This window comes from Microplitis demolitor, chromosome 2 (assembly GCF_026212275.2).
Source record: "Microplitis demolitor isolate Queensland-Clemson2020A chromosome 2, iyMicDemo2.1a, whole genome shotgun sequence".
In the NCBI taxonomy this organism is placed as follows: Eukaryota; Metazoa; Arthropoda; class Insecta; order Hymenoptera; family Braconidae; genus Microplitis; species Microplitis demolitor.
This window is the reverse complement of record NC_068546.1, coordinates 6,623,681-6,647,308: the sequence shown is the minus strand read 5'-3', so window position 1 is coordinate 6,647,308 and position 23,628 is coordinate 6,623,681. Positions and strand designations below refer to the sequence as shown.

General features: G+C 28.1%; 2 protein-coding genes across 2 annotated transcripts in view; one reads left to right on the top strand and one right to left on the bottom strand.

Moving 5' to 3' along the window:
• The window catches only part of LOC103573070 (SUN domain-containing ossification factor), a 35,475-nt gene extending 30,326 nt beyond the window's left edge, over positions 1–5,149 (top strand). The window contains exon 4 of the mRNA XM_008551932.3: positions 938–5,149. Coding sequence (XP_008550154.1) covers positions 938–4,736 — 3,799 coding nt within the window. The 3' untranslated portion in view covers positions 4,737–5,149. The remainder of the gene's footprint in view (positions 1–937) is intronic.
• Positions 5,150–16,348: 11,199 nt separating this feature from the next.
• Positions 16,349–21,391, bottom strand: LOC103573071 (eEF1A lysine and N-terminal methyltransferase homolog). The gene is made up of 7 exons (XM_053743175.1): positions 20,523–21,391; positions 20,327–20,449; positions 18,937–19,153; positions 18,386–18,604; positions 17,763–18,019; positions 17,114–17,678; positions 16,349–17,012 (listed from the first exon to the last, which is right to left on the bottom strand). Exons 1-7 carry the CDS (start codon positions 20,612–20,614, stop codon positions 16,467–16,469), a joined length of 2,019 nt encoding a protein of 672 aa, XP_053599150.1. The 5' UTR covers positions 20,615–21,391; the 3' UTR covers positions 16,349–16,466.
• Between the last annotated feature and the right edge of the window lie 2,237 nt (positions 21,392–23,628).

Here is a 23,628-nt window from a genome sequence, read left to right as displayed (position 1 = left end):
ATCTCCCTTTTTCCTTTTCCATAAAAAAGCAGATAATAGGCAAAAGCCAGATATTAAGAAGTAGCAGATAAATAATATAAAATAGTCAGTTAAAGTCTAAAGCTTCTCTATAGCGGCTATACACTTCGACCCGCTAAAATAATAATTAGGGTGTCCCAAAAAAAAAAAAACGAATAATTTTTTTTTTTAACGTCTTATAGGCTCAAAAGTTACTTTATATTATAAAAAAAAATCCTCACCGAATATCAGCCAGATATCTTTAAAATTGAGCTATCACAAAGGGGAGTCCCGTCTCCCGTTTAAAATACACGCGAAAATTTTTCATTTTAGTTTTTCGTTATTAAGACTATGAAAAAAAATTTTGTTTAAAATTCCATCCAGTACAATTTTGTAGGAAATTAAATTCTCTACAAAAAAGTGCTGATGAATGTCAACGAAAAGTGAACTTCATTTTTCATGATACCAGTTCCGAAACTTTAAGTTTCAGTGTCTGTACAGCCCGTCAAAAATAGTATATTACACACCAAGGGAGGAAAGTAAGGCATTCCAACCTGCGTGTATAGTTGCCTACCAGAGCTGAAGGCGAGGGTGGCAAACACGCGAACTGCGACGCCCTATCTTTCTCCGTGGGGTGTATAGATTTTTCACCAGACCTGCACCAGAAAGTCTAAATTTTTGCCTCCGTTTGTGGGAAAAATTGCTCATGCGCTAATTTTTATCATTTGTTTCTTCATAATAGAAAAGAACGATTTTCTCCCCTCTAAACAGGGCAGGAACTTAAACTTTCAGCGCAGGCATGGTTAAAAAATACTTCCTTGTGGTTTTTACTGTACAAATTTGTTATAGCTGTTCTTACACAAATTAAATTTTTATAATAAGTTTACTCTTATATATCTATTTTATCACCAAGTAATAGATCAAATTTATTTGCTTACAGTATTTCTGAACCTGATCAAGAAGTGGTTTTAACGCTAATTGACACAGCTTCGACGGAGCTTCATAATATAGCTGAACCTCATCTTTCATCGAACCAGGAGCAAGCATTAACAAACAATCTCTCTCAATCTATAATATCTCCGGATTTTGAAAGCAATATAAAATCGTCCTTACCTGAAAGTTCAGAAAAATTGAAAATATCAGAAGTTCCAACTATTAATTTAACTGTAGATATAAATATTACGGGTTTTGATGAATCTTTACCCACAGAACAATCTGCAGAATTACAAAATGATGAAGCTCTGTTGATGGTCAGAGCGGAACAGAAGCCTAAAGATTTCTTACAAACGCATGAAAATTCCCAAGTCGATAATGTGGATAAAGAATATTCTATGCCTGGAGAGTTTGAAGAAAGATCAACGCAAACTACTGTTGTTCCAGGAAGCTCTGATGAAACAGCTGGAGTTATTTTAGATAGTTTCGTTGGATCAGGTAATTCCGAAAATCACGAAGATATTCCGTCATTTAGTGAGTGGGCTCAAAAGAGACTAGAAGAAGCTGAAAAAAAAAAAACTCATCCAAATGTGTCAATACAAAATCTTGGGATACCAAGTCGTAGTGCCGGAAGTATGAAAGTAAGATCTAAAAACTACGCGTCACCTGATTGTGGTGCTAAAATAACTTCTGTGAATCCTGAAGCACGAAGCGCTCGAAGTGTTTTAGTATCTACAAGAGACGAATATATGCTTAATCCTTGCACTTCAAAAGTTTGGTTTATTGTAGAACTTTGTGAAGCAATTCAAGCAAAAAAAATTGAACTTGCAAACTTTGAACTTTTTAGTTCATCACCAAAAGATTTTTCCGTGTTTGTAAGCGATAGATTTCCAACTAGAGATTGGAGTCCTGTAGGACAATTTACTGCAAAAGATGAAAGAGACATTCAGTCATTCTCTCTTCAACCTCATCTCTTTGGAAAGTTTATTAAAGTAGAACTTCATTCTCATTATGGTAGTGAACATTTTTGTCCAATTTCGTTGTTTCGGGCTTATGGAACTAGTGAATTTGAAGTATTAGAAACAGAAACCGAAGTACAAGAATCCTTGAAGGATAATAATGATGATGATGAAGATGTTGATGATGATGATGATGAAGAAGATGATGATGATAGTGAAGATGATGATAATATTAATAATAGTGATGATAGTGAAAGTGATAGTTTTCTTAGTGAAAATAATCATGATGGTAATGAATCCAAAAATCTTTTTGGAAGTGCTAGAGATGCAGTTATTAGTATTGTAAAAAAAGCTGCTGGAGTTTTAGTAAAAACAGAAGATTTAAGTGTAAATAATATTACTAAAATTAAAACAAACATTGTAAATAATATCAACAACGTATTTTTAAATTGCATGACACCAAGATACACAATTTTGTGTAACAATTGTACTGATAATTATTTTACAAAAGTTTATGAACTTGTTAGTTGTCAATTGCAATACCTTAATTCTATTCTTAAAATAACTTTTATTAATCGAACTATAGCGGAAAGTGAATTATGTGGATTTAATGGAGTCAATTTAAATTTAAATATAAATAATTCAATTGTAAAAAAGAAAACTAAAAATTTTAATATGGTCAAAAATCGTTCTGTTTCTTTTTTAATGTCTATTTTTAAACCTGAATATGTTGTTGCTCTTTGTAATATTTTTATGATGAAAGAACAAAAACTTTCTTTGAACTCTAGTTTTGTTCTCTCAAGTAACTTATCGATGAATGACATAACACAGGAAATTATTTCTTTATCATCTAAATCTAATGCAAAAGCGCATAAAATGTCAATGACATGTTCATCTGATTCTGTAAACTGTAAGTCATCAGTAAGTTATTTCAAAGAGTCTCAATGCCATTCACAAGAAACTTTTATAAAAAACCATATACTAAAGACAGAACTTAAAAATTCAAAAATACTCAATCCATCGGAGTCGACAGATATTAGTGATAAGGGAACTTTACATATTACACCTACTAAAACTTTAATTAAAGAAAATATAGAAAAAAAATCAGCTGCTTCAATCCTAGAACCAAGTAAGAGTCCTGTAGAAGAAACCGTACAAGCAGAAGTTATAATTCCTACTCCATTAACAAATTCTGAGGTCGGAACATTGAAAGTTTCTGAAGAACTCACGTTAACGGATACACCAACAGAGTTATCAACACCCACATTAATTTCTCAAAGTATAAAAAATGAAGAGAGTACTTCCAAGTTACATACATTAAATAATGATAGAGAAACCACGAAACTTGATTCTAAAGTTGTAACTAGAGTGTTAGAAGAAAAAGATGAAAAATCAAAAGAAAAAGATCAAGATGATATTAAATTAACTCCTCAAGATCAATTAAGTCTAGACACTCTCCTTTTAGATTTAAAAGCTTTAGAAAACGATGCATCAATTCAGGGATCAATTGCATCAACTGTCAACCAACCAGCGACTAGCTCAACTCACCAACAAAAGGAATCTGTTTTCTTAAGATTATCAAATAGGATTAAGACTTTAGAACGAAATATGTCATTATCAGGCCAGTATTTAGAAGAATTGAGTCGTCGTTATAAGAAACAAGTCGAAGAAATGCAACGTTCGCTCGAACGGGCTACTGCTACTATAGGCGAAGAATTAAAAAAAAGTGAAGAAAGGGAATCGAAGCGTTTAGAAGAAATTACAGTACTTCGAGAAGAAATTTCGAGTTTGACTGAGTCAGTAGAAACACTTTTATATGATAAAAATAGTTGGAAAAATAAATTAACAACATTCGGTCAACATATAGTTTTAATTTTTGTTGAAATCACGATTCTTATAATAATTATTTCATTTTGCCGAAAACCAAACGATTTAGAAAATATTACGGCAAAAAAAAATATATCAGATATAGGAATTACACGAAGAAAAAGTGCTGATTTAATAACAACAGGTTTCATTAATAAAAGATATAGAAGACCTAGTGAAATAGTTTCACGAATTAAAGGAACCTATAAAGAATTGATGATTGATGAAAGGTTAGATTCAAGAAAAGAGAGGAAAAAAAAACGAAAAAGAGATTCTTTGATAAGATTATCATCAAACATCGAAGTAAATAAAGGCATTATACCAAAAACAAATTTCTTAAAACAATCTTCATCGATAGATTGTTCTACTTTTGAAAATTTAGATATAAATCAAATTAAAAAAACTGATTTAACATCAGATGTTACTAGCTCTCCATTAAAAAATCAGTCATTGACTCTTAGCTATGATAATGCTGTAAATAATATATCAAAAAATCGGATAGCCATAGATGAAATTGATACCGCATCATTAGATATAATTGTAAATAAATCTATCAGTAATCAAGATTCACCAGGTATTTATGATGATTTTCATAATGAAATTTCACAAAGCTCTCCAAGGGGTTTAAAAATTTTAAAAAATGCTAAACTTCACTCTCCATCTTTTATGAAAACTGCATTTCGTTCTCGAAGTAAAAGGGGAAAATCCGAACATAATAATCCGCAACCTACTCAATTAATTTCTGATAATTGGGAAAGCTATTCTCGTACTTCTGGAAGTTCAAGATCAGGCCAAGATAGTCCATCAAGTTTAAACGCATTTTCAGATTTAACTTCTGTAAATATAAATGGAAATTCTACTAGAAATAATGGACATAATATTGCCAGTGATTATTCTGCTAACGGTCACATAACATCTACGTCTGAGATAAAAATAAAAAAGGAAGGAAGTCTAAGAAAAATAGTTAAGAAATTATTTTGATTGATTAATCTTCATACGTCAAAATAAATTTAAAAATAAAATCATCTGAATTCTAAGTATGCCTAAAAAATTTTGGTAATAAATTTACAAATTTTTTATGTGTATTAATGATAACATTGAATCAAGCAGCAACTTTAGTAAATACTATCAGTATCTTCATGTAGAAAGATTACGGAACCTGTAACTGGGTAAGTTTCAAAAAATATGCTTCCGCATTTCTACTAATAAAATTAAAATATTCACAGTTACAAAATAAAAATCGAAGCTGTACACAATTTTAATTTCTAGTAGATATTTTATTACGAAAAAAAAGTAAATAAAAGATATTAAAATCGAAAAAAAAAAAATTTTCTACATCAGCTAGATCATTCTATTCATTTTTAAATAAAAAAAATTGAAATATTTCATTTATAAATAACAAGGTTCTAAGAACATTTATTTTTTATTCAGATACTTTTGTAAAATAGTTATCGAATTTATAAAAAAAAAATTGTTTTAATGTTTTATAATATATATATATAGTTTTTTTTATTGAATTATCAATTGTCATAAAGATTTTTACTAGTCATGTTTACATATTTAAAATATAAACTTTTAAGCTACTCTAAAATTTGAAAAAAATTATAGAACAGACACTTATTTTTTGAGCTAATGAATTTCAAATTTCAGTAATCAAAATTTTATTTTATGAAAAAATTTATTCAAGTATTATATGTGTTAAACGTTTTCAAGAACGTTATATTTTATTGTGTAATTTATTAAAAAAATGTTCTGTCGTGATTTTAAAAATAAAAAATTAAGAACATATTGAGATGTTCTCGAATCTGTTAATTCCATACATAGTTAAATTTTAAAAAGAAATCTCAAACGTAAGAGAATTCATTTTTGAACTTCACATATATTATTTGAAAAAAAAAAAAAAAAAAAAATATAAAGCTCAAAGAATGTACAAATGAATATCTAATATAAAATTGGCAAATAACGATTAATATTGAAAACATTAAATATTTCAATCATTTGTATATAAGATTTAAAATGAAAATTGATTTTACTTAGATCCACTACTTTTATTCAAAAGATTAAAACAGATAAATAAATTTGAAATTTTTCAAAATCTCATATTTTCATTTATATAAGATAGATGTACCGTTTGTGGCCACTGCTCCATTTTTGTACATTTAATACTTTCTTTTAATTAATGAAAACGTATAAAATAAAATTTCTTTTTTAATTTTGAGATAAAAGTATCTTTAAAAATATTTTGAAAATTAATTTTGTCATTGTGTCTTTTACAAATTATTTTATTAAAATTTTTCAAGTGTCCAAAACTGGTCATAAAGTGACCAAAAACGGTACCTATACCTTAGCTCTGGCTTTCCGTAACAAACTAATTTTTATCAAATTTTAAGTACAGTCGAATTCTATTAACTCAGACAGCTTGTCTACGAAAAAGCGGGAAATTCCGACTTATCGAATGCTAGTTCTCCTTTAAAAAGTAAACTGCAGACTAGTAATTTTTTTTTTTGCTGTAGGTTTTATAGTTAGAAAATTAGTAAATATTTATTTTTAAACAATGCCTAATGCTTAATATATAACAAAGTACCTAATACGTAATTTTTAATATACAATAGTCTTCAGTTTTTTACTTCAAAATCCCTATTCAAAAATTATTCTGAAATTAACAGACAATTAGCAATTTTTGGAAGTTTTTTTTTCGACTAGTAAATTGAAAAAAAAAAAAAAACTAAAAATATGCACATGTAGAAGATTAAAAAAACTATAAGTGCAATTATTTAAAATATTTTTTTTATAATTTAACGTTTTTAAAAAACCCCTAATAATTTTAAACGTCGGCTAAACTCAGTATCATATTCAAAAATTCGAACTTTGTAATTTAATATTCTCGAAAATTTCATTAATGGAAAAATAAATAAACTTAATAAAAACTTGTCATGTACATAACATACACAAAAGTTGCACTGACTACCAATTGACAAATTTGTATTTTATAATGCTTCTTCTTGTCTAATTTTTTAACAGGAAGCTATTGAAATTTTATTACAATTTTATCTATTGTTATGTTACGAAGTTCAATTACTATCCAAACAATTTTAGAATCATTAGGTTCGGTTTTTAACTTTTGGAATTAAAAAATCTTAAAATTGAAATTTATTCTATACTATTTTGCAACCCTCAATAAAAAAGACATTAAATTTGAATTATTTTTATTGAGCTGTATTGCGAATGCATGCGTTTGATAGAAATGATTCAATTTTTCTATTTTTTCTTTTATGTTTTTTATTTACCAAATACCTACGGTTTAATTTTTATTCATAATGTTATCATACCAAATAGTCGACACACGTTATTACACTCAATGATTTTGAATCTCTCAACATATTACTGCAAATTAAATCTTACTTTGTATCACTCAGAAAGATGATTATTTTAATTTTAGCATCTGCATGTTAAAATTTTAATCTTGCCAGTATGAGGTTTTCAAATCACGCATTTCCTACTTCTGAAAGAGTCAGACCATTTAATTTATAAACACAGCCAATCAAGAAAAGTTTTTTTCAGATTGTTTTCAAAATAATTAATACTCTGAGAGATAATCATAAGACCCGTATGCAGTTATAGTATCAGTTTAAATATTTGAGAAATCAGATTTAGTTGATACTATTAATGCAAACAAGAACTTTAAAATTATATATCAAATCTATATAATAAAAAAAAAAGTATATATACGATGAATAAACGTAAAATTAATATCTCACATATAATAAGGAATATTGTCTACAGCCAGTATGGGTCTTATGAAAAACATTTGAATGACAAAATAAAATTTCGTCTTAAAATCGTACTTAGGAAATGCGGAAGCACCAAATTTATGTACTTACTTTTTTTTATAATTATTAAAATTACTCTTTATGCATAGTAAAAAATCAAAAAATGTTATTTTTAGTTGAAAATTTAAAAAATAATGCAACAAAAATTTTATAGTATTCATGTCTTTAAAGATTAAAATTTATAGCTTGAAAAGTAATGAATTTCCAATAGGTATTATTTTTAAATCTGAATAATTAGATCATTAATTCTTTTGAAGATTAAATAAATTTGCGACTCAGTTATTTGTGACATATTTATTTTTATTAATAATAATATCTATATAAACAAAGAATTTTTTTTATAGTAATGAAAATTATTAATATTTTATATTTCATAGATTAGATAGGAATAAATCGACATAATCTATTATAAATTAAATAATTGTAAAAAAACTGATTACCAAAGAGAAAATTTTAATTAATGAAATTGTTATTAATTTAATTTACCTCTACATATAAAAATATATATACAGCTTTTTTTTTAATTTATTGGTCAATGATGAAAGTTGTTTTTTATCTTTTTAATGTTCTATATTTTTACTTGTTTTTTTTTTTCACCAGCTCTGAAATAAAAACAAATTATTAATGTTTATAGTACTTAAAAAAAAATATTTCTAAAATTTATAGTCATAACAAAATTAGAAAAATAATAGTATATTACACATCTAGAGAGAAAAGTAGGACATTCCATGCCACTTGCATGATTGCCCACTCGAGCCAAAGGTGAGGGTGGCAAACACGCGAATTGGGACGTTCTACCTTCCTGCGTGGTGTGTATATAATTTTTCACCAAACTAGCACCTAAAAGTTTAAATTTTTGTCTCTATTTGTGGGAAGAATGACACATGCGCTAATTTTTATGATTTGTTTTCTCATTGAAAAAATTAACGACTTTCTTCCCTCTACGCAAGACAGAAATTTGAACTATCAGTGACCTCGACTTCGCTTCGGCCAATAATTATATGTGATCTGAGACATATCTTACTTTACTGCCGTAGATGTGTAATATACTATGTCTGCTACGCGTCTAGTAATAAAAATCATTAATAAAATTTATTCATCAAATATTATAATTTTAAATCATCGTTCAAACTAAAATGTATTTGATCTATTTTTTCTTAATATTCATTAAAAAAAATTTTTAATTGTTTTAATAAGATGTTAAATTTGTTATAATTTTTTAATTCAGTTACAATCATTTTCTTTATGATCCACATACTTATGAAAAAGCTTTTTTTGCAAAAGTATAAGTACTAAAAATTTTTCTGGTCTAAAACAGACCTATAAATCTTTCGATTCTGTAAAAAATGAGTACTTTATAAATTCAATACGGATATCTCTAATTTCTATTGCAATGATGTTCTAAAACTACAAATTTCTAAAGTTAAAAGTTAGCCCTTCGTTGATCGTCTGGATTTTCTGAACGATTTAGTCGCATAATAAGCTTCGCACCACCATATTAAATTGTACGCGCTATTGCCGCATATTTAGTGGCGATTTCTGTAAGTCTACTGAGTCTTTAAAATTTTATTCTTAAATAAAATTTTTAATTTTAGAAATTTTTTCATAAGATAGAATTATTTTATAAAAATAAAAAATAAAAACGCCCGGTAAAACAGACACAATTAGTATGCGGGAACGAAACTTGGCAACATCGCAGTTTGAAAAAAACTTTGACACTCACTTACACCGAGCAGTACTGCGCCGCTTTTTCGTACTCTGTCTGGAATATTAAGTTTTAATATTTTTCTAAAATATTTTTATAATTATTAATTGCATTAAAATTTTTAAAAAATTTCAACAAAAAAGCATTAAATTTTCTATTCGAAGCAATTAAAAGAAAAAATATAAAAAATAAGATGCCACGCTCATTCCGCGACCAACGAAGGATTGATAAATACACTTCGTGAATCACGTGCGCAAGTAATAAAATTAAGAGAATGAACATCACCTTAAGTTGTCACTCAATCAATTACATTAAGCTTTTTTTGTAACAAATACTAGTAATGTATAACATTTAGTGTCTATAATCGGCAGCTTAAAATATTAAATATAACATAGTGGATAGTAACAAAACCTAGAATGTGAAAAATTTCCAACAAATTTTACTATGGTCCGGTGTTACAATGCAGCCATAGTAAAATTTAATGGGAATTTTTCATAGTGTAATTGTTTGAGTTGTGACGTCAGCGTGCCTAAAAAAATTATATTAACCATACATAAATATGGCTACTGTACGTAAAAATCTAGAAGAAAATTATTGAGTCCATTGTTGAAAAAGTTATCATCATTTTTATAAGCTTGCTCGATAACCTACTGTCTATAGGTACTCATTTGTATACTTCTCGAATATTTTTTACAAAAATTAATACATAAATCTATTACAATTGCGTATAAGACGCTCATGTGTCGACAATATTGCCTTCAGCTCCGGTGTTAATCGTCAAATACGCGTCTTATATAGAATGGTACTAGATGTATAAGCTGTTATTATGCCAGCCGCGAAGATACTACCTGTGCATAAAATAAATTAATTGTCAGTTACCGACTTCTATGGCAGATCAGAATTACGGTAATCTACCGCACTTTGTCGCAATTTACCGTCAAATACGGTATTTCTGTGGTAAATTTACCGCAATGTACGGAATTTTACGATAAAATGCAGCAATTTATCGTAATTTGCGGCATTTTTACCGTAAGCACCATAAGCCTTTTTTATTTCTACAGTTTTTATAGTGTAATAGTTCACTTTACGGTAAAATACCACAGGCTTGCCGCAATTTTACGGTAAATTACCGTTCTCTTGATCTACATTCACAGTAAAAACATCGTACTATCGCCGTGAAATACTGTATGTTTGCCGTAAACTACCATACGTTTACCGTAAAATACCGTAAATCTTCCAAATACCGTACATTATGACAAATTATAGTAATTACCGTAATTTACCGTAATTCAAATCCGCCAGGGTAATTACCATTAAACTTTCTATTAAACTGCCAAAATTAAATTTTACTGAGAAACTCATACATAAGTAAAAAATTTATTACTAATTGATTGTTCTAAAACATCTTAAATTCCATTTCAACGAATAAATACATTTTTTTTTTCTAAAATGATTTTTTATGAATATTTTTTAACTCATTATCTAATTTTCAACATTGACAAATAAAATCAAATTAATTTTTTCAAATTATTCATAACATAGAAAATTATAGTATATTGTGTGACAAGGGATGAAACAAGACGATTTCAGACTAAGGTGAAGTTGGCTGCTCGAGCCGCAGGCTGAAATCGTGTTTTATCCTGAGTCACACACCATATTTTTCATGATTACTTGCATCGGAACTTCAAGTTTCGGTTTCAACAGCCAGTAAGAAACAAGTTAATTTCAAGTCGAGGATGCAGAAAACTGTTAGAGAATGAGAGATCTTTGATTTACAGCCTCTTATTAAATAGTAAATAAGACAAAAATATTATTTTCACTCATTTTTTAGTAATTTTATTTGGTTAATTATAAATGTCACTTAAAAATTGAAGTGAGTAAACTGAAGTGACAAGTATAGTATATTACACACCTAGGGCAGTAAAGTAAGAAATGTCTCAGATCACATGTAATGTCAACAAGGATGTGATCTGAGGTTTTCTTATTTACTTCCCAAGGTGTATATATTATTTTTCTCCTCGGCGGAGGCGGAAAGCGGCAACTTCGTTTTGCACAGCGGGACGAAAGCTGACGATTTCCGCCCGGAGGGAAGAAAAACGAATGAGAGTGATAAGTCTGCAAATGATCATTCAATATAACTAACATCTTCTCTTGGGAAGAAACATGATTGTTCCTGCCCGCTGCATGAAGGTATTTGTGCATTACGAATTCGCTAGTAGTTGTTTGCAGCACCGGCTTCAAATTATATTGTTTCGACTGGCTGTAGAGACACTGAAACTTTAAGTTTCGATGATGGTATTATGAAAAAATATTTTATTTTGTAAAATCTCATTGAATGAAATTATGTAATAATATCCATATAAAATTCAATATAGATAAATGAATAAAGAAATAAAAAAGAAATAAATACTGTGATATATCGCCATACAATAAAATTTAAAAAAGCGATAGAAAGAAAATCTATAATTAATGACTCATAGAAAAAAGGAAAATAATTACAAGAAAAATCAGTTGATCGAAAAGAAATGAAATGATATGATTAAAATAAATGAGGTATAATATTTAAATAATTTAAATATCTTATAATTTACTTTGCATTTATAGAATAATCTGTAAGTGAATAATTTTAGTTACAAATAACTGATTAAGATAAAGTAGTATAAGAGATTGAAAATAAGCAGAAGATTATTAATTTAATAAATTAGATAATTATTAAATTAATACTGATTTTTCATTTTGTTACTATTGTTAATCACTTGTTATGATATTTTTATTCGTACTTTTTGTATTAATTTTAATAAATTACTTACAAACTTTATTAAAATTGATTAGTTTTCCATTCGTTTTAAATAATATTATTTGTAAAGACGTAAAATTGTAAGTAGCAGAGTTAATAAGTCAATTTTTGAAAAAGAATTTTTACATTTAATTAAGAAAAAGATGAAAAAAACTTAACTAGATTACTTATAGAAATGCAATAGAGAAATTATGAGTGATTTTGTATTTTACAGTTGATATTTGCTTCATAATCTTGCTATTAAATAATAAGATTCCATTTTTGTTTAAGATAAAAACAACTTTGTAAATACTAATATCTATGGTTACGAAAGATTCTTAGTAACCTTATAAGACAAAATAATATGAAGAATTAGATATAAAATATCCATATACTTGAATATTTATTATTTTCATAGGCTGTTATGTTATTTATTTGCGACTGAATAAAAATTGTAAAATTAATAATGCAATGGTATTGTTAATTTACGTAAAATAAATTAAAATAAAAAACAATAAAGTAGTTTATAATTTTTGTATATACCTATCAGAATTATCCTCAATTTTATAGATATACACCTATATAAATAAAAATCAATCGCTGTTCGTTAGTTTCGCTAAAACTCGAGAACGGCTGAACCGATTTGGCTAATTTTGGTCTTGAATTATTTGTGGAAGTCCAAAGAAGGCTTGAAAGGTGAATAAATATGAGTTTAGCATAGTGCCGGATAGCTCAACTGTTAGAGCACTTGGCGTGATGCCGAAATGGTCTGGGTTCGATTTCCAGTTCAGACTATCTATATTTTTCTCAATTTATCTATAAATTGTCTTATTGAGAAGGTTTGCATATTTAGGAGGTTTCCACTATATTAAATTGATTTTTTATATTGTGGGAACCAATTTAATATAGTGAAAAGCTAAACATACAAACCTTCTCAATAAGACAATTTATAGATAAATTGAGAAAAATATAGGGGGCATTCCACGCCAAATCGGACACCATTTAGCTTTTGCACCTCAGATTTTTTTGTAACTTTTTTAACTTTTAGTATAAGTTAGAAGAGGCCTTTATGATTTTTTTTTTTAATTTTTTCCTCCAACCGTTTTCGAAATATCGAATTTCGAAAAATGTAGATTTTTTTTTCAAATGCCTGTAACTTCGCGAAAAATAGTTTAAAAAAAATTTTCAAATAGACAAAAAATGTTCATTTTTAGACATTTTATCAGTAAAGAATATCAAAAAATTTATTTGAACCACGCTTCTATTGAAATTTAAACTTTTTCGTATAAACGGTCGATTTACAAGAAAACACGTACTGATCGATTTTCCTCATAATTTTTCACGGCAAACTGTCACCTATTCTACAACTTTTCCCGATATGCTCATAATTGGACAACGATGGAATCTATTTTTTTTTTTTTTAATTTTTTAAATTTCATATTCCAGTTTTTTTTTAAGAAAAATGTCTTAAAATAATAGCATGCTCAGGATTTAATGTTAATAATTATCTGACACACAACTATCATCAAAATTTTCTAATTTTATTTCCTCAGAAAAATTATTACTAATTAATTTATTATTATTATTAATAAAATTATTATTTATTAATTAATTAGTAATAATTTGTCTGTGGAAGAAAATTTTGATGATAGTTGTGTGTCAGATAATTATTAACAGTAAATTCTGAGCATGCTATTATTTTAAAACATTTTTCTTAAAAATAAAGTGGAATATGAAATTTAAAAAATCTAAAAAAATAGATCCCATCGTTGTCCGATTATAAGCATAGCTGGAAAAGTTGTAGAATAGGTGACAGTTTGCTGTAAAAAAATTATGAGGGAAATCGATCAGTACGTGTTTTTTGTGAATTGACAATTTATACTTAAAAGTTAAAATTTCAATAGAAGCGTGATTCAAAATTTTTTTTTTTATATTTTTTATCGAAAAGATATCTGAAAACAAACATTTTTGACTTTATAAAAATTTCTTTTAAACCACTTCTCGCGAAGTTACAGGCATTTGAAAGAAAAATCTCTTCATTTTTTAAAATTCGATATTTCGAAAACGGTTGGAAGAAAAAATTTGAAAAAAATCATGAAGACCTCTTTCGACCTATGCTAAAAGATAAAAAAGTTTCAAGAAAATCCGAAGTTCAAAAGCTAAATGGTGTCTGATTTGGCGTGGAACGCCTCATAGATAGTCCGAACTGGGAATCGAACCCAGACCATGTCGGTATCACGCCGAGAAATCTACCAGTTGAGCTATCTGGCACTATACTATATTCCGTTCAATTTCATCTATAAGTTATTGAGCCACACCGTCCATCGTACGGTAATACACCAATTTTATATAGTGGAAACCTACACAGAATTGATTTTTTTATTTTGCTCTACAATCGATTGAGGCAGTACGAAGTGTGTCGGGTCAGCTAGTCATACATATATATTTTTACAATAAACCTTTTCTAGAACTTAATCCCTAATACGTAAACTTTTCAGATTATCCCATATACCAGTTTTTGTCAAGGCTTACACAAGCCTGCTCTCAAGTTCGATAGTTGCTAGCGTAACCATTCACCTATAGGTCCTGCTCCAGATATTTGAGGCAGATTTGAATTGTAAGTCATGCTTGCCTTACACAATAATTTTGGTGAAGTTATTATTTAAATCTAGAATAAAATCGGCGCCAGAAGCATGTTGAATCTACTTTGCGCATGGTTTGCTCAAGATCTGCTCAAGTTAAAACTGGTGGGGGAATGAATAGTATGAAGAGTATCGCAAGTCTTGAACAGATCTTGAGCAAGCCCTGCTCAAGTTTCTTGGACAAGAAATGCATCAGAAACTTTTGGCTGCACCATGTTTGAAATATCTTCAATATTCTTGCTTACAATACCATGAGCAAATTATGCACAATTTTCAAGTCAGTTCCTTACTACACAATCTCGCGCAAGGCACATACGTAGAAGGAGACACTAGTAACTATGGGCCTTGCACAAGGCTCTTATACAATAGCACTTGCTCAAGTACTTGCTACTTGGGTATATACAAGATAACAATCCAACGTAAAGTTGCCATCAAAAATTTGTATATTTTCAAAAATATTTACCGCATAAAAGTCAACTCTTCTTTAAATTATAAAGACCTCAGTTCCTTCCCATAACAAGGCTTACTCCCACTAAACAAAAATGGAAGACTTCAAGATGGATGGACAAAAGACATTTTGACAGGACCCTTAAAAAACTATCCAATGCGACATGTTCCTGGCAAGATGTCAGATAGTTATCACTATCATGATCAATTATTTTGATTTTGTAAGGTTTGTAAATGTTTGCATAAGTATACGAAGAGAGTAATCATGCTGTTATTACTATGTTCGGCGAAAAGTAATGTAATTATGCTTAATTATATTAATGTTTATAGTAATGAGCCCTATGCTGTCAAATACTTGTTTCCAAGTATTTCTTACTTTTATTTTGAGTATATTCAGCATTGCTGTACTGTAGTTAGGCCTGTGCAGCACAGTAATGGTTACATTACGTGAACGCACGTATTACGTTCTTATAGCGTACGAATTACTTTACTGTTGAAATTTCTCTCCGTGTATAAGTTCTATCTAATCACAAGTGAAAAATATTTCACTGCCTTTTTTACAAAGATAATAATGAATTGGGAGCGCGGTACTACTAGAGCACTATTGAATTGATGGATTTCGAATAAACTCTTCGGATACGAACTGCCAGAACACGTTCAAAAATACCAATAACTCAAAATTGAATCCATGTAAATTAGTCCCGTGTATTCAAGAATAAGAGCCTTAGGCCCGGGAATCGCTATTCCAGTAAACAAATTTTCAATGTATGAAAAAACGTCTGTGTTAAAATTTGAGTTCTGAGTATTGAAGATTTTTTGTATCAAGTAAAAAAAATTAAAGCATTAATTTAAAAAAAGACAACGTAGTTGCAATTTCATTGAAATATATATTTAAAAAAAAATTATTTACTGTTGATATCAATTGGGAGTCACACGAAATTAGTTAAATAAATTTTAGTAAAACCTTCATGTCAATTTTATAATTTGAATTTTCAAATTTTGTGGGCTAAAATTTATTGAGCAAATTTGATTTAACTCCCAATTGGCCTTAATGGTAATTAACCATTATTTTTAGATGCTTAGAATTCTTCACTTTTGAATTAATTCAAGTACAATTATGTTTAATCAATAAAGTAAGAAGTTAAAAAATGCTCCAATTTATTTTTTGTTATGTTTCAATTTAATTTATTTGTATTTTATTAAAATAAAAAATGTTTACATATATACATACATATATATATATTATCAAATGCACTTTTTACAAATAAGAATATTCTATTTAAAATTAAAAGAATATCAAGTGGGTAACTATTACAATTCAATAGTTAAATGTTGAAGAAATTCCGATGTTTCAGTATCATTTTTTATTGATAGTTTATATTTTTCTAAAGTTTGCTTAAATATTTCCTTAGCATTGTTCCATATATCTTTCCAATCATCGGGATTTTTTTTCGATACAGTACAAAACAAAATTTCGTTAATAATATCTTTGATCTGTATCGACGTTATTGAAGAAAATGTTTTTTTTAAATCGTTAAGAATTTCTGGTCGTAAATTTTTATCACGACATACTAAACTCAGTATAAAAAAACCATCTTTATTAAGACATTTTGATACTGAAGATAGAACTGATGGTTTTAAAAACTCTATTGGCGGACAGCTTATTCCTAATAGTTTATCATTGGTGCTTATGTCAAAAAGTATAGCATCAAATTTTTTTCCATTTTTAGCGGCATCTTCTAAATAATTTATTCCATCACAGATTTCAACTTTAGATCTTTCATCTATGATAAAGTTGAAATATTCCTTGGCAATTTTCAATACCGTTTCATCTATTTCTATAGCAGTTATTTTAGACTAAAAGATAAAAATAATAATATCCAATATTAATAATTATTAATTTAATAAAAATAAATAATTTGTAGGATACCGAGACAATGAATTATTTGATTTCTTACCTGAGGAAAACAACGATAAAGAAACATGCAGAGGCCACCACCTCCTAATCCAATAACAAGAATTTCTTTACACTGATTTCGTTTAGTGTTACTTCCAATCATCGCTTGCACTCCAATCAACATAAATGCATGATGCTCACATGCTAAATATCCATGATCAATTATATCTTTTATTTTTCCTCGTCTAGTTTTTATCGATTTAACTTTAGCATCACTTTGTATAACAAATTGATTTTTAAGAAATATGAGTCTTCGAAATTTTAAATCATGATTATCACTATAAACATCTTCAATAGCAATACGACCATTTATTTTACTTTCTTCTTCATGAAGAATTTCACATTTACCAACGTCTGCTCCAAGTGATAAATAAGCAATTGTTGAATTTGATGGAAGCCCAGAAGGCGCTAGATTTTTAACTGAGTAATTCAATTCCTCTTTTACTTCATCCCAATTTTTAAAAGTATGATTTCTACCAAGAATAACAATCGCTATTCGATCTTTTTCCATAAGTTCAGCAAACTCTTTTCTACCTTCTTTTGTACCAAATAGCCAGTCGCTATCTCTAATAAATTAATACAATATTTATTTAATTTGAATATTATTTTTATATTTAAATAATTATTATGATATTTAAAAAAATAATTACCTTCCCTGAGGAACTAAAAATACTGCATATGATTTCCCATTACCCTTTGGTCGATCAAGTACGTGAATAATATATCTCGGTTTATCATTTTCCGGGGAAAATAAATCAAGTGTAATTTCACCAACATCAGCAATACTTCTTTTTTGAAGTCTATTACAAACAATATTTGATTGCTGAACAGCCAGAATTGCATTTATAAGTTCTTCAGTATTTGAAACTTTTGATATGTGATCTCCTGTCAAAGCTAATTCCAAAACCTAAAAATTAATAAGTTTTTAAAAACAAAATTTCATGCAAATCAAGCATCTAATGTTGCATAAAACTATTTTAAAATATTTACACTAATTTAAAAATGAAGTATTAATAAACTGAAAATTAAAAAGAAAAAAGACAAAGTCCTCCCAGAAAGTAAGTCGCCACCGGGAACTATCGGAAATTTTAGGTTTTTAATGTTAATGTGTAGTAACAGCGTGAGACTAGACTTGTATTCTAATAGTGGGAGTAAAAACCTATGGCGACTTACGCTCTGGGAGAACTTAAAGTTTATAATTAATTTAAAACGCAAAAATTGGTTACTTGACTAATAATAAAATATTTAAGTGAAACCAAAATTATAAATTTACCTGCTGAGATAATCCTGGAAATTTAGTTGCCATAACAATAAAAACAGGAAATGAACTGCCATCTTCTTCTTTTGCTTTAATTTCAGCATCTTGACATCTCGTTATGCGAAACATAAAATGTGAAGATGTAAAGTAAGAAATTAGTTTTCTTAAAATATGTTCTTGTAACAATGAAATACATATGTATCTTCCTCCTCTTCGTAAAACTCGAGAAATTTCCTATATAGAAAAAAGAATATATGATATTGTGTCATTTTACAGTTAAAGCCTAAAAAAATGTTTGACAATAATATTACATTTTCTAGCGTTTTAATTATCAAAAAATATTCAATAGACTTATAAAAACAAATACTTTACATAATTTTGTGATTTTATGCAAACTAATAATTGTATGTAATAAGTGTATTCTTATCAGAATTATCAAAATTTACTATTTTGTTAAGTATCACGGAACCAATTATTATTTTTGAGAATAAAACAATTCAATAATAATTATAAATTTGATTTAAAAACACCTTTTATTATGATGTCGATGAATTAAAAATACTTACATTGAAATATTTATCAATTTTAGTTAAAGTTTCTTCATCATTATTTGACATTAAAGCATCTAATGTTCCTTTATCAATAATAACACTAAATGTATCATCAGAATAAGTCATCTGTGTAGCATCCATTTTGTTAAAAACTAAATTTGGACGATCCACTCTGTTTTGTTCTATCATCTGGTCAATTACAATTTTCGAAATATCAATACTTTTAATGCTTCTGTAAAAATAAACATATGAATCTTATTTAATTATTTTACTTATCTATATTGAAAAATAAACATCCACTATGAATCAAAAATAACAATTTATAAGAAGATTTTATTTCAATTTTTTATCCTATATAATAGCATGGTGGCCACAGATTTTTGAAACTGAAACTCTCTGACTTTTCCAGGTTTTCCCGTCAACTATTTAAAAAATTCCTTAACCATATGTGGTAATATTAAATCATTGGAAATATTTATTTAATTCAAAATAAAATGGTGTATAAGTCAGTTCAATAAATAACACCGGTCCACAAAATAAAAAAAGTAATCTGTACTTCTGACCAGACCTACCTATATGTATGTATTTCGACGCGCTGAATCCGAATCTAGTCACTTTCGCCCGTATACCCTTAAAATTTTAAGTAAATTGCAAAAAACCATAAAAATCGCCAAAAATTAACAGATTTTTATGTATTTTGGTCCGCTGAATCCAAATCTGAAGTTTATTCAACCATAAACCATTTAAAATCTAAATAAATTGCAAAAAAATCTCTGAAAATTGCAAAATTGAAGGCTAGCGGGTCAAATAAACTTTAAATTTATATTAATTTACAAATTGTTAAAATTTTAAATTAATAAAGAATTACGAGAATAAAAAGCCATCAAAACCTGAAAAATAAATTTAAATTTATACTCCGTGAATCAGATAACGTAATATATATTTTGTTTTGATTTAAAAAATGATATTTATCATAACAATATCAATTTTTTAAAATTTTCAGAGATTTTTTGCTATTTACTTAGATTTTTAAAGATATATGGGCCAACTAGGCTCAAGATTTAGATTCAACGGATTGAACTACATAAAAATCATGATTGATATATTAATCTAGCTATTTACAATTTACTTTTTCAAATGCTCTAGATATCTTAATTTTTCATAATAAACGATTATACATAATTAACTATTTGCTCCAGTAATATTGTTAATAGTTATCCTTTATAGTCAGTCAAATATTATTACCTTTAAATTTACGATAAATAAATTGGACATTTTAATTCTATGTCAAAATTAATATCATGTCTTATTATTAAAATAGTAAGAAAAAACTGTTGGTATGTCAACTTAATAAATTACAAGTAGAATTTTTTAATCATGTATTAGAGTTTTTTTTCATAGTTACCTATACCCAACATCATATAGATCCATGCTGAGTTTTGAATTACCACATCCAACAACTAATATTTCATCTTTTACTTTAACATACTTCGACAACTGTCCACAAAGTTGAGGGTATTCTCCATACCTTTATAATCACAAAAAATAACAATATTTAATGTAAAATAATCTAAAAGTAATTTAAAATATAAAGTATTTACCATTCAAAAGTTTTTTTCCCACGTTTTTTAAAAAATGTATTCCAATAATCTTCTTTACTGAATTCTTCATGACATTTCGGCAAAAGATTCATTTTTTATAAAATATTTAACATAAATATGGATGTAGAAATGTTTCAATACTTCATCAATTTTTGAGTATTGTTCAATTTTTTAAAATAGTATGCGAAAGTAAGGTTACAGACCAACGTGCGGCTTGTATTTGTAAACTTGTATGTCAATCAATATCAGGATCAGGGGCCGCTGCCGCTTACTCAAGTGATGCCACAACGTGGGATTTTTGTACCATTTCCATGAGGCTTACCCGAACAGCACACAACGAAAGCTATCCGTATTTGTGTGTTCGGGATATCGAAGCGAGCCGAGAGTAATAGTAGGAGAGCTGGTGAACAATTTTGGGTAGTTTTTTGAGGCACTTAGCAAAATTTTGTGAGTGTCCCTGAAAGATCCCTAAAAAAGAAAGTCGAGGTCTGGCTAGAGGGTAGCGGTCCCCTAGCAACCCTTGAATTTTCATAAATGGGAAATTTCCTTATTCAAAAAATGTTTTTGAGGCATTTTGATTTTTTTATATCTTTAAGTTAGATATTTAAAGAATTGATATATAAAAAAGACAGATCAATTAGTCGGCACTAAATGTTAGCCAAACTAGTGAAAAATTGTTTGTTAATCAAATTCAAAAAATGTTTTTGAGGTACTCTGAAATTTGGGAGAGTAATATAGGTAATTAAAGATAAATAATCCCAAAAAGCCAGATCATTTTGATGGAACTTTCCATCTGTCAGATCGTCGTGAAAGTATCGCGTAAATCGTGTGATCAGCACTATGTGAAGCTTAAGGTTTGCCTCCCACTCAAGGTAACTACGACACGATTGGCTCTCGCGAGACCACGTGACCTACAATGCCCATGCGGCGGTTTATTCAATAATTTCGGAGTAAATAAATAATTTTGAAAATAATAATAACAGTAATAATCAAATTTATAATAATATAATAGTAATATTAATAATAAAAATGATAATAATAATAATAATAAAAAGAAAAATAGTAATAAAATAAAATAGTAATGAAAGAAATTAGATTTTGAAATCGATTGTTCAAGTCGTTTCTGAGAAATCGAAAAAAACTAAAAAAAAAAATTTGTTTTTTTTTTCATAATTCGCAAATATTTTCGAGTCTACTCAATCAAATGATCTGAAATTTTTAGGAAAGTTGATGGCCAGGACCTCAAAACGTCAACATCTGATGAAAGCTCGATTTTCAGAAATCGGAGTGAAAACCATAACTTCTCGAATTTTTTGAAAATCATAAATTTTCTTAGCGGGAAGTTAAAAAATTAAAACCTTAATTGAAAAAAGGACAACGTAGTAATAATTTCGCCGAGGTATAGATTTTTAAAAAAATTACTTATTACAATTGATATCAATTGAGAGTTAAACGAAATTTGTTAAATAAATTCACTGAGAGAAAAGTGCATGGTTGTGGTAACTAGAAAGGGATGGGAATGAAAAAATAGTAATTTTAACTAATATTTCTAGTTTCTTGAACTATGTCATAGTGCCCGAAACTATTTAAAAGTAGTAGTTTAAGTCGTCGACGAATTTCAATTAATGATTTTTCTTCATTATTTTTTTGTAATAAGAATACCATTTTTTACTTAGTTACGTTAGCTGTTGTGATTGTTCATTGAATTATAACACAATTAAAACAACTATGATATCATCGTACATTTTACAACTATAGTTATCTGAACTGAGAGTAATAGTGGAGGCTTTATTGAACTATGTTTTTGATAGTTCAGAAAACCAGTTTTTCCTCTCAGTATTTCAGTAAAATCTTCATATCAATTTTATAATTCGAATTTTCAAATTTTGTAGGCTGAAATTTATTCAACAAATTTTGTTTAACTTTTAATTGATAACAGCTGTAAATAATTTTTTTAAATTCTATGTCTCGGTGAACTTGTTACTGTGTTTTGTCCTTTTTTGAATTAATGATTTAATTTATTTTAAATTATAATTAAAAAAATTTTAATATTGTTATGACAGTTCAATGTCATTAAATATTTTATTTAAAAAATGAGGGGGGGCACTGTTTAAGAACCCCTTTAAATGACTTTCAATTGTAATGTCCGTATTAAAATTTTGATAATCACCCTCGCGGTTTTGATTCACCCTGGAAACAGCCCGGAAACACGATGGAATCACGGTGGATCCACGGCGGTTACACGGTGGGTTTTTTGTCATTTTATCACCGTAATTCCACGGTGATTACACGGTGTATTCACCGTGATTCCACGATGATTACATGGTGTACCCACCGTGATTCCACGTACACCGCGTAATCACCGTGGATACACTGTGGAATCTCGGTGAATACACCGTGGAATCAGGGTGGGTACACCGTGTTACCATCGTGGAAACACCATGTAACCACCGTGTATACATGGTGATAAAATGGCACAAACCCACCCTGTAACCACCCTGGATCCACCGTGATTCCACCGTGTTTCCACTCCCAGGGTGTTTCCAGGCTGATTTAAAACCGTCAGGGCAATTAAAAAAAAGTTTAAGCACTATATAATTGACAAAAGGGCAACACAGTTACAATTTCATCAAGACATAGATTTAAAAAAAATTATTTATTGTTGATATTCATTAGGAATTAAACAAAATTCGTTAAATAAATTTCAGTAAAATCTTCATGTCAACATTATAATTTAGAATATGTCAATTTTTTTAGGCTAAAATTTATTTAATAAAGTTCGATGACTCCTAAACAATAACAACTTTGAGTAATTTTATTACAAATTTACATCTCAGTGAAATCGTAATGTCCTTTTTTCAATTAATGCTTTAATTTTTTGAAATTAACTAATAAAATTTTAATGCTCATATGATAATACTGAAGTTAGCTGACGTCTGATAATTTTTGGATTTTTTTTTACTGATAAATTACAAAAAAAAAATATTTGAAAAAATTGAACCTTTAGTTTTTAAAATTTTCTAAATGTGCATATTTTTAGTTTTTGTTTTTTTTAATCGATTTAGAGAAAAAAAAATCCGAAAATTACTAATTGTATGTTAACTTC

Bases quoted from the DNA above. Each gene is read 5' to 3' on its own strand.
- LOC103573071 (XM_053743175.1), bottom strand. From the start codon at position 20,614: ATGAATCTTTTGCCGAAATGTCATGAAGAATTCAGTAAAGAAGATTAT. The intron at 19,154-20,326 runs GTAACTATGAAA...TTATTTTTACAG, and splicing joins CTATATGATGTTGGGTATAG to AAGCATTAAAAGTATTGATA. The intron at 17,679-17,762 runs GTAATTATTTTT...TTAATTTATTAG, and splicing joins TTTTTAGTTCCTCAGGGAAG to AGATAGCGACTGGCTATTTG.